Source organism: Pteropus alecto, unplaced genomic scaffold, assembly GCF_000325575.1.
Source record: "Pteropus alecto unplaced genomic scaffold, ASM32557v1 scaffold60, whole genome shotgun sequence".
Classification (NCBI taxonomy): Eukaryota; Metazoa; Chordata; class Mammalia; order Chiroptera; family Pteropodidae; genus Pteropus; species Pteropus alecto.
In genome coordinates, this window is record NW_006430726.1 from 6,291,442 (window position 1) to 6,303,343 (window position 11,902).

General features: G+C 63.0%; 1 protein-coding gene across 1 annotated transcript in view; it reads left to right on the top strand.

Moving 5' to 3' along the window:
- Positions 1–11,579, top strand: part of RASGRF1 (Ras protein specific guanine nucleotide releasing factor 1) — a 57,303-nt gene extending 45,724 nt beyond the window's left edge. The window contains exons 20-24 of the mRNA XM_006905373.1: positions 2,223–2,420; positions 3,466–3,545; positions 8,536–8,653; positions 9,496–9,564; positions 11,487–11,579. Coding sequence (XP_006905435.1) covers positions 2,223–2,420; positions 3,466–3,545; positions 8,536–8,653; positions 9,496–9,564; positions 11,487–11,579 — 558 coding nt within the window. The remainder of the gene's footprint in view (positions 1–2,222; positions 2,421–3,465; positions 3,546–8,535; positions 8,654–9,495; positions 9,565–11,486) is intronic.
- Positions 11,580–11,902: the final 323 nt, after the last annotated feature.

Genomic DNA, 11,902 nt, shown 5'->3' on the forward strand with positions numbered 1-11,902 from the left:
GCGGGGTGGGGGCTGCACACACGACAGGCTGCACACTGGATCCGTCCCGACGCCGGGCCTCTCCAGCCCCACGCCGTCGAGGGGGCCAGGGCCAGCAGCGTGTCCCGCCTCGGCTTCTCCGCCTGTTAGAGGGGCTGAGCCTGGGGGCGCTAGGACCTCGCCTCTCGAGCCAGGCCGCACTGAGGACCCCGTGCTGCGTGCCTCATTTTCACTCATCTTGTTTGTGGAAGCAAGTGACGTTGGACTGAAAGCGTCACACGACGTCCCTCTGACGCGCGCCTGCTCCCGAAGCCTCTGGACCTGCGGAGCCTCGGCGAGGACGCCCAGTCTCCCGAAGACGCTCCGGGGCCCCTCTTGCCTTTGCTGGGGGGCAGGGCGCTTGTGGCCCACCAGAGGACGTTAAAGGGAGCAGGGCCACTGGCCTGGGGACCGAGGCGGCGTCTGGGCCAGGGGCTTGTGCGTGTCCCCAGGGGGATCAGGGCGGTACAGCATCTGGACACCAGCACCCCCAAACCCCAGCTGGGTCTCCTGGACCAGCAGAGCGGCCCGGCGTGTGCCGGGAAGGGCCTGGACGAGCGCGTCGCACGCCCTGGCTCCCAGAAGCTCTGCCCGGGAAACACGGCAGTGGCAGAGAACGGGGGGCCAGACGGTGCCGCGTCCCGTGGCGTGATGCACATCCCAGGGGACCCACATTCGCTCTGTTCTTTACTACAAGTGACAACTGCCCTTCGCCGATGTTCCGCCTGTGCCCAACACCAGGCTTTTCGTGCGTGATCCCCTCGCTCAAACCACACCCCAGCCCCAAAGACAGGGCTGACACCAGTGTCACATACGAGGGAATCGGGGCTCTGAGCGGCGGGTGCCCGAACTGCCCTGGCACCCGCCTGCCGCACAGCCCCCGCCGTGACAACGCCCTCCCAAACGGTCCCCAGGCCTGCCCGAGCTCCCCGCCCCCGCGCCCGGCCGCCCACTCCAGGCTCGTGACAGGCCGGAGGGCACTTGCAGGCAGCATCCTGAGTGTACTCATCGACACAGTGAAGAGCCTTTGGTGGCTGGGAGCGGGAGCACATGACCCCCTTGTCCCGAGCGCCCGGCCAGGCCACCTCACGTCGGCCCCAACGAGGGACGTGCCCCAGGCCCTCACCTCATCCTCGGAGGGTCCCGGGGGAACACAGAGGCCCAGGGAGCAGCCCTGTAGTAAGCACGGCGGCAGGACGGAGAGCCGCACATCCAGGGGGCGAGCCCGTGACGGAGGCCATCGAAGCCCAGGACACACCCCACCCAACCCGCAGCGGCACCAGGCGGCAGGAAGCTCCCGCCCTCCCCCGCCCCCCGGCCCCGTGTGCCCAGGGCTTGGTCAGCGAAGGACGAGTGTGGAGGGGCATTTGCCGCACACTCGCCACGTGCCGGGCGCTGTGCTCAGGGCTTTATTCATGACGGTCTCATGTGACGCGGTCTCCCTCACTTTACGGGAGAAGAGGCGGGGCTCAGGGTTACCCTCACCCCGACCCCACCCAGCAGGCGGGCCCACGTGAACCTGCGGGGTCTGCCCCCAGAGGGACGGCCGCCCTGGGCACGGGGTGGGGGGGCTCTCGGCCGTCCCCGCTAGAACACGCGGCGTCTTTCGCTCCCGGCCCTTTTACGTTTAACTTCCCAGGACTCGGGTGGGGTGAGCGGGGTGCCCACGTGGGCGGCGTTTAAGGGGCCCCTCACCCTCCGGTGGCTGTGCTCCCGCTATGTCCCCAGCCCCAGCCCCTAGGGCAGCGCTGAGTGGACACGGTGCCAGTGGATCTCGTCGGTTTGGAAGAGAACCCTTGTAGTATTTCTCCATTTGGGGTCACGTTGATCACGTACCGCTTGTGAGCAAGGGCAAGTTCACCTTTCCGTTGGGGAAGTCGATCTTTCTCTTCGTTATTCGAACCTTTTGTAACCTTTGGTACCCTTTTTTTGGTTCATATACTACCTCACATAATTCCTAGGTAATCTATAGATTCCCACTCTCTGTCACCGGCGTCCCCGGTGCGGAGGAAGACCTTTCCCCTGTGCACGTCGAGTCTTTAACCCGCCACCGTGACGAGCTCCGCTGGCCGTGCTCGTGGTTTCCCTGAGCTGGGATTTTCAAACCGGCACGCGATCGTGTCATCCGCACACGACGGTGATCCGTCCCCTCGACGATGCTTATTCCTCTTACGTCTTGCTTGTCTCATTGCATGGGCTTGAAGATCAGTAACTTGATTGCTTCAGAAATCGTCCGTAACGAGGACGTCACCGCCAGGGCGAGCGCCATCGAGAAGTGGGTGGCCGTGGCCGACATATGCCGCTGCCTACACAACTACAACGCCGTGCTGGAGATCACCTCGTCCATGAACCGCAGCGCCATCTTCCGGCTGAAAAAGACGTGGCTCAAAGTCTCCAAGCAGGTGTGGGCAGAAGGCTGGGGCTGGGGCTGGGCGTCCGCAGGTGGGTGCAGGTCAGGGTGGGGGCCGGCACTCCCAGGCACCACAGGGAACCTCCGCTCCTGTCCCCTGGGACCAGAGACCAGGCCCGCAGACGTGGCACTGGGACCCTTGGGTCTTTTATTTTCTACCCGAATAAGTAACTCCCCAAAGCGGGGACAGCGAGCTGCCGATCGTTGCTCCCAGCACTCTTCTGCTTGAGTTGGGACAAGGGTGGTTGGTGGCTTCACAGGGATCCCAGTCCGGCCTGTGGGAGGCTGAGAGGTGGTCAGATAACCCCCCGATTCCCTCCCCGGGACCCTAATGTCACCAGCCCTTCTGGCCAGCAGAGCGTAGCTGGTCGCAGCCTCCCACTAGGTGCTTGGTGACCGTAAATGTGGCTTGAGCTTTATTCATCCAAAACTCGGTTCTGCAAAAATGACAATGGATTCTGCCTTGGGATGAAGGTCCCCTGTGCTGGGTGCCGAGGGGCCAGTGCTCCCGAAAGGTTGGGCCGTGTCCTCGGTGCCCCTGCTGATGCCCCAGCCTCGGCCTGCGTGTGCTCAGGGGCTGGACAGACACCAGCAGAGGACAGAGTCCAAAGCCACCGAGGCCTTTTGTTTGCTGTCCTTGATTTCCAAATTCGGGTGGTGTCCTCATGTAGTAAGGTGAAGGTGCTCGCATCCCCTGGGGACAGTCCATAGAGGAATCATAGCAGTGAGACGTGCGCCCCTCCCTGCTCTGGGTGCCGGCCCCGGGGACGCCCACCAGGCCCTTCCCCACCACCTGGGCCTCGGGATCCCGACGCTCGGCCCCCCAGGCACCACTCCCGTGTTTCCGAAGGACGTGTGACGAGCCCAGACACACGAAACAAGGGCCTGTGTCTGAGTCCTCGGGAGTTTAGGGTCCAGGTTCCGAGATCGGGGTCGTCCCCGAGGCCGCCGGCCGTGGCGGGCAAAGCGAATGTGTTTCCGGAGCCGCGGACGGGAGCGTGCGGAGTGTGCTAGTAACCGCTTCTACTTCCTTCTAGACGAAAGCTTTGATTGACAAGCTCCAAAAGCTTGTGTCATCAGAGGGCAGATTTAAGAATCTGAGAGAAGCTCTGAAAAAGTAAGTGTGTGTCATTTTGCCACCATCATCCTTTAAACCGTAGAACCTCATTGCAGAGGCATTCACCACCCCACCTGGCCGAAGCAGGACGTCTGTCTGTCTGTGTGTCCATCTGTCTACCCACAAGGCCCCTACACGTCCCAGACCCCCAGGGCGGGTCAGCCTTGTCCTCCACCGTCTGCCAGAGACATTCGGAGTCCTGGCGGCATCTCCGGAGAGAGGCACAGGGAGAACACTGGTGTCCCCAGAGCGTGGTGGCCGTGACGACAGGTTTAGTTAGACTCCTTGATTCTAAAATGCACTTTTTTTTTTTACATTTTAATGTTTCTGACATTGGGATATGTCTTCAAGTCAACGTGTTTATTTAATAGGATTCCTTTTTTCACTTGGGAATTCGCTGCATTTACAGACAACGTCATCTTAGAATCAAAGAAATGCACTGACAGCAATAATCGCAGCTTTCGGTCTGTAAAGGGCGCCCCTCGCCGGTGTCTGCGAGGTGGGCAGCTCGACCTCAGGTCCACTGCAGGGTCTCAGCGGCCTCCCTGGCCTCGACCCGCCAGATGCCAGCGCCCCGAGTCACAACCACTAGAAATGTCTGCAGACGTTGCCGACCAAGCCCCGGGCGGCCGAGTCGCCTCACCGAGAACCCCGCTGTTAGACTCCCCCCTCTTGTTTTGCCAGACGAGGAAACAGAGGAGCTAGCTGGCCCGAGGACAAGTGGCTGTGGGGGCAGAGCCGGCCTCGGCCCAGGCTGGCCCCCGAGGCCAGTGCTCTGGTCCGCCTGAGGCTGCCTCCCGTGAGGGTCCAGGCCCCTCGGCACGCACCGTGGCCACACACGCCCACTCCCACGGGATGTGCACTGTCCCCACTGTGCCCCCGCTGGGCGGCCCTCACTCTTCCTGTCCCTGCCTGACTGGCCACTTGCTAGACCTTGGAGGTGCTGGGAGACCCTGGGTCCTGGCTCCCGTAGAGCCCAAGAGGACGCCTCTCCTCCCCTCGAGGGGTCACTGGATCCCTGCAGAAGCAGGGCCCCCCGGAGCTCCGCACGCCCCGGGCCTGGGGATGGGCCCGGTCCGCCCTCCAGCCCCCGACAGCGGCCCTGACTCACTGCACACCCCGCCAGCCTCGCCCGCCAGCCTCAGTTCCGTCCTGCCGTGCTTGGCCCGTCCCTCGCCCACTCCGTGTCCCATCGCCTTGACCATCTCCACTTTATTTGTGTCCTCAGACAGCTGTTGCACCCATCTGTGCTGTCCGGCCGTCTCTCCCCCTGTGGACTGTGCTTGTGGGGAGCTGCCCCTCCGTGCATTCACCAACTGTCCGTCTGCCCCCGGCGCCTCCATCCGCCTCCTCCACATGGCTCCCTCGTCCACTGCCGCCTCCACCGTCACCACGGCCTGCTGGCCCCATTCTGTCTGAGCCCCCTCCCCGACTGTCCTCCCTCTCCCAGGGTGCCCGTGGGCCCGCGTAAGTGCCCGTCCTGCACGGGGGGAGGGGCTGCACACTCCGGGGGCGCAGAGCCGCGTGCCCACCGTGTTCTCACCTTAGGGGGGCGAGGCCCAGCCCTGCGGGGTGGGGAGAGGCCTCTCTCCCGAGGCGTCCGTCTCGCCAGGCAGGGGACAGCAGGTGCAGGATGTGAGGTGGCAGTCTGTGGGCGCCACTGGTGGCCCGTGCAGGCAGGACGCCCGTGACGGGCCTCCCCACGTGAGTCCTCAGCCCCTCTCGGCCCGTCATCATTCAGCCTCGTGCCAGCGCCAAAGCACCAAGCTAGTGAACGGCCTTGTTATCTTTGCCAGCCAAGACGGCGCCCTGAATCCTAGCTCCCTTCCCCCCAGCCTGTCCGCCAACAGTGCTTGCTGTTTTAGCCCCTTCCGCCCCTGCCCAGGCACCCCGAGAGGGACATTCTGCCCTTCTCACGCCCCAGATCACACCGTCCCCCCTGTGACACCGGCCCCTCTTTGCAGCCTCCCAGTGGTCAGGACCTTGCACAGGTACAAGCAGCAAAATGTGGCCGAGAACTAAAGTTAACAGCAAAGTTTGGTTGCCGGTCCTTTGGGGCCGATTTGGGGTCCGCCTGCCCGTCTCATGTCAGCCTGCCTGAACCTCTGTCTGCTGTGGACTAGGAAGCCTCCATTTAGAGGAACCAGGGGCCAGGCTGTGGCTGCAAACCCCCCGTGGAAGCCTTCCCCTTGGCTCCCTTGAACTAAGCACGGGGACAGGTATGGAGGAGCCAGGCGGCCAGCCGGCCACCAGGCCATCTCCACGCACCCTCAGCCAGCCCCCGCTGCTGAGAGGGCAGAGCAGTTAGTGTCCGGGAGCAAAAAGCCAGGGCTCTGAGCCCCTCCCCTACACCCCCTCACTACATTTCCCCCAAATCTGAGCACCTGATTTTCCTGCTCCCGGTGCCAGAGCTTTGAGCCCTGACCACGGGCTCCAGCCCCCTGCTCCCCAGGAGGAGAGGACATCCCCGAGTCAGCAGGGACTTCTGAGAGCGCAGGCCCCTGCCACAGCCAGGACAGGGCGAAGGAGGGAGAGGTGGCACCTGCTCGCCCCAGCCTGGGGGTTTCTGCTCAGCAGTCAGGCAGCTGTGACTGTCCCTCAGTCCCTGGTACAGCCTGACCTCCAGGCCCCACTGACGCCGTCAGGAATTTCTCGGGAGAGAGGAACATCGAGTTTGGGGGGTTCCAAACAGCCGCGGGCATGGGCGTGCCCGGAAAACCAGAGGCAACTTCTAGAATAGGGGGCCACATCTCCCTACCTCCTAAAATGTCAGGTAAAGGTATGTGAGGGGTCTGCCCACAGAGGAAGGCCCCCTGGGGTCACCTCTGTTGGGTGGGCCCTGGCCTAGAGCTGGACCCCACCACCAGGGGTCAGAGGCCTGCAGGGCAGTTCCAAGCCGGCCAGAGGGGAGCTCTGCCTGCAGGAGGCCGTCTGCCCGTGTCCCTTCTGCTCAGACGCGCAGCATGGGCCAGCCCCTACGGCGGTCCCCGCTACGCCACACCTGCCCACGTGGCCACTCGGCAACCCACACATTTACCAGCACGGCTCTGGTTGGGTTGGCGGGGTGTGTGTGTGTGTGTGTGCGCGCGCGCGTGTGTGCACGCGTGTGAGATCAGATCAACTGTGCTGCTCCCTTAGGCCCCTGCTGCACGGCCCCTCACTGAGAAGGCGTCAAACAGGGACAGGGTTTGGGGCTGGGGCTGGCAGTGCCACGGCAGGTGACTAAGCTGCACATGGCTGGACCACGAGCCTCAGTAAATACCTCGGGGAAACCCAGATGGTGGCTAGAGGACCCCGATGTCTTCCACGGGGCTGCGGGTCCAGTGAGACCCCACGGGGCCTTCAGGAACACCGCCTCCTCCACCCCAGAGGACGGGGTGGCGGGGGGAGGGGGACGCACCAGCAGAACCTGCCACCCCCACCCCCTCCACCAGAGTTTGTCCTCAGATCTCGGGACCTGAGCTAGTCCTCTGTCAGGTCCACACGCCTCAGCTCCACATGCCAAGACAGGACGTGAAAAGCCAAGACGTCACCACCAGAGGGCGCTCCGCCACGGACCGGGACGACCCTAGCTTTACTTATTTATTTTTTGGGGGGGTCACAACCCATAGTAAAAAAAAATAATAATAACATTTGACAGTGTGGCCCCGTATAAACGTCCACAGACGCGTAACAGGGACAAACATTTCACAAAGCCGCACACACCTTTCGTCCACACAACGAGCTCATACATTTCCGTTCTATTCTACTTTTTAAAAACAATCCGGTCAACAGCCACGAAATTGGTTTCAACACCCATGAAAGGGTCAAGACTTGGAGTTTGAAAAACGCTTCCGCCCACTGCTGCCCAAACGCCACGGCTCCTGTCCATCCGCTCCCCCCAAATACATTTAAATGAGAAGGAAAACTCCATATCGTGACAGCAAATGAGGAACCAGCGTATCTGCCGTAAATACGAGGTTACTAGGCAAACCCAGTGTCTACATCGTCCCGTGCTGGCCGGATCCTGACGTTTGCCGACATGCGCATCCGGGACGGAGAATGGAAAGTGCTGGAAAGTTTCAGAGCCAGACTCCCGCCAGATGCGCCGTCTCCCAGGAATCAGAGTTATTTACTGGAGTGTCCGGGCTCTCAGGTCGCCAAAACTGCCTTAGCGTCAGCTCTATCGTCCGGGGGGACCTGAGGGAAAGACCGGGCTCAGGGTCACACAGCCAGCAGGCGAGTGACAGGGGCCGGGTTTCCGTGCCTCACCTGCCTCTGGCCTGGCGAGGTCGCCAAGCGGCCACAAGGCGACCAAGGTGACACGGTCTAGAAACAAAGGTCGCCCGTGGTGCACGGCGAGTCCACCTGCACCGCGTGCCGAGTGGAGAGGAGGCTGCAGGGCCCGGCGCCCCACCCGGCACCCCACCCAGCACCCCACCCAGAAGCCCCAGAGCAAGCGGTGACACAGAGTCACAGGACCCCTGCTTCAGCGCCCAAAGGGAAAGGCGTGGCCCGTCGCTCGGGCTCCACTTCCCAGACACGTGGTCCCCTTCCTCCTCGAGGCGGTCACCCAGAAGCCGCTTCCAGGGAGGTGACTCAGAGGGCAGGGTTTCCTGCTCCGGCACCCGCCCCGGTGCTGGATGGCAGGAGGTCCCGGCGGGCGAGGCACAGGCAGAGGAGAAGCCCCCGGAGCAGAAGGGGACTGGCAAAGGGGTGGGGGCTGCGAAGCAGCGATGCCAGGGCAGGGTTTGGACGGAGCGTCTGAGGAGAGACAGGAGCTGGCGGCAGAGCCCAAGGACTCCGGGGCGGGGAACCCTCTGGCTGTGCATGGGGGGTGGTTGGTGAGACCCCCAGGGGACTGGCTGTCCCAGGCACAGAGCCACGAGGACGCCTGGTGGTCAGAAGCCCGGTGCCTCCGGCCAAGCAGAAGGTGCCCGTGGGCGTCGTGAGCTCGGTAGAGCCTCTTGTTTCTAAGTGAAAATTTGTGTTAATGCCGTTTGCTTCCAAGTTGTGACCCGCCCTGTGTCCCTTACCTGGGGATGTACCTCACCGACCTGGCCTTCATTGAAGAGGGGACACCCAATTACACGGAGGACGGCCTGGTCAACTTCTCCAAGATGAGAATGGTGCGTTTCCCACGGCGTGGGAGGGTGGGGGGGCGCAAACCCGTACCCCAGGCCCCAGCTCCCCCGTTGGTAGCGCCTGTGTGGGGTCCTGAATGACGAGCACTTAGCATCCGGCCTGACCGGCCTCCCTGCACACCCTCATGTAATGCCACAGTCTGAGGGGGGGCGTCTGGTACTCTGCACCTTCCAGACGGGCTCCCTGGGGCTGCGGGGTCCGTAAGCAGCCCACGGTCACCCCAAAGTAAAGGGCAGAGGCGGGTCCAGAACCCTGTCAGTCATCCGCACCCCATCCGCATAACCGGCCTCAGACAAAGTCCCTTAAGCAGCACCTCCCAAGAGGGTAGGTGTCAAATTTCCCCCAGAGAATCCTGGGGCCCAGAGGGGGAGGACCCCTCGAGCAGGGAGACTGGCTTCTAGCCTCTCACCGCAGCCACAGAGCCTCTGCTTCGCATGCCCTCGGTGGGCTCCCCTGAGGTGACGGCCGCCCCCTCCCGGTGACAGGGCGGGAGCTGCACACACCAGCACTCAGACTGTGGCCGGTGCCTGTGACCTCTGCTGGAGCCACGGGTGCTGTCTGAGGGTGCTAAACAGGCCTGCGTGGCTCATCGAGCAGTATTTTTCTCTCGGCCACGTGTATCACTGACTGTAGATTCGTGACGAGCAGCCCCTTGGGGGGCAGACTGCCGGTGAAGATGCCCCCATGGGGCCTCCCAGGGTGACACGTGTGAGGACCGGGACACCGACGTCACACTCGCCTGCCACGGCCCTTTCTGTCCTGCAGAGTGGGGGTGGCACTAAGAAAGCAACCCGTCTTTATCTAGAACTTTCCTTGCTTGCCACAGATATCCCACATCATCCGAGAGATTCGCCAGTTTCAACAAACGGCCTACAAAATAGAACACCAAGCAAAGGTGAGCCCGCGGCACGTTCCGGTCCCTCCCGCCTTCGGACGTCCACCCCGGTCCCTCCCTGAATCCCCGGGGCCCCCGCCTCCTCGTCCCCACTTCACACCGGGCCCGTGCTATCTGGCCGCCCTGTCCGGGGTGCGGCAGCCCCGGGAGGGTGGACAATCGCGTGTGATCTGCCCCCCACGGCAAAGCCTTGACCGCATCCCCCACAAGGCAGCACACTCACTAGTGACGGAGGGCGCGCGTGACTCGCACACGGACCCCCAGCCGCCCCGCTCCCCTGCCATTCCTGGCGTCTGACCCCACGGCCGGTGGGGTGGGGTGGGGTGGGGTGCAGAGGGCCTGCAGGGAGCAGCCTGGACCAGACGGGAAATGGGCTCCTAGGACCCGGGACGTTGTTCTCAGGACGACGAGAAGCTCCGAGCGGGGCTGACAGAACCGGAAGCACCTGCGTTTCTAGAAGCCGGCATGGCGAGTGGCTGGCATGTCGATCCCTAGCCCCGTCTTACACATAACACCGCTGAGACGTGCTAATCCCGACTCCCGCTCCCAATCTCTGTTCTCTGCCCAGAGACCTGCTGGCTTCATTTTCGGCATCTTAACTTTCTAGCTGGCAGTTCAGAAAAACATCCAGCTGCAGACGCACCCTAGGCACAGCAGAAAATCAGCTCCTGGGCCCCGTCCGTGCTCCCTCAGAGGGCAGGTGTTTATTGAGCACGTACTACGTGCCAGGCCCCGAGCTGGGCCTTGGGCCCCTTCTCCTTAACCTCTCCCTCGAGCTCCGACGTGTCACACAAATAAACGTCACTGCTCTTCAGATCCTGTCCTTAGCGGCTGGCAGCCATGGTCTTTGCTGCCAGCCCCCCGCTAAGGCGGCACTTCTTAGGAAAATCGAGCTTGTGCACGCTCATTGCGGAGATAGGTTTGGGGGCTCAGACCTCCTTGCTCTAGGCAGGGCTGTCGCCAGGGAGCGACTAGCGAGGCACGGAAGGCTGTTCCGTGTGGCCGCGAGGCACCTCGTGTGCATCATCGGGACTGTGACACCTGAATGCGTCTTCCCGGAGGGGTGGCTGTGAGCCGCTGCTCGGACCTAGCACCCTCGTAGGTGGGGCTGACGGTCTGTGTGCGGGGCCTCTGGCTTCACCCTCACACCGCAGAGTCACTGAGCCCAGACGCCGCAACGCACCTTCCCCCTGCCCGGGCAGCCATCAGAAGACCCCCGAACAGCAAATAAGAAAAAACAGTGTCTGTCTTCCCTCTGCTCTGGGACGGGGTGGGAAAAACTAACCTTTGGTTCCGAACAGCTGGCAAATAAACGCGCCTTGGAGATGCCCCACTTGAAGCTGGGGCTGCCTGTGAGGCCTGGGCCCCCATCTCTCCTTGCCCACGTGAGGCGGGAATCCAGCAAAACCCTTGGGAGCAGCGGGAGGCGGGGAGGGGGGAGGGAGGAGAATGATTTCATCCCCACGAGAACCTTCGACGCTTCTCTCAGACGGTGCCCTCCAGCGCTACCCGTCCCAATGTTTACATAAACGTTTCCAACACACAGACACGCTGACACGCCCGTAAGCGCCCGCACGCCCACCGCCCAGATTCTATAACCGACATTTCGTATCTGTCGCTTTTTTCTTTAACGTGAGCCCCAAACGGCTCGTCTCGTGGTCAGCCACAGGGCAGCGCCCAAGCGTCATTCCGACCACACGTGATTTTCCCTCGCCGCTGACGGGAACAGGGACACGATGGCAGAGTGATGCTAAGACAAAACGTAACACTGAGACGAGACGCTGCTTCGGGCCTTTTTGCCCCGTGTGCCAGCCCGACCCCCGACCCCAGAAGGGCGGCCGGTCCCCGGGAGACCCCGGTGTCCGCAGGCAGCGTACCGTGGAGGCCCCGCGCCCCTGCCACCCTCCCTGTCTCCACCCCAGGTGACCCAGTATCTGCTGGACCAGTCCTCAGTGATGGACGAGGAAAGCCTCTACGAGTCTTCTCTCCGGATAGAGCCCAAACTGCCCACCTGAAGCGCCCGGCGGGGCCCGGCGCCCGCGGACACTCACTGTGTGATGTCGTACGCACCCGCTTGGTTTCTCTGGGTTTTCCCCCGAGTATGTGCCCCTCCAGAACCGCGAATGGCCCCCGTCCCTCCATCCCCGTAGAGCCGGACTGTGAACCTCTGCGCTGTTTGGGACGTGCCCTCCCATCCCGCCCCGCGTCCCCCGCGGGCCTGTCCTGCGGGCCCCTCGCTCCCCTCGGAAGGTCAGACAGAGTCCGGCACACACACGAGTCCTCCGGCCAGTCCCGCTTCTGCCCCCGCCCCCCAGCCCAGGCCCTGGGCCGAGCAGCA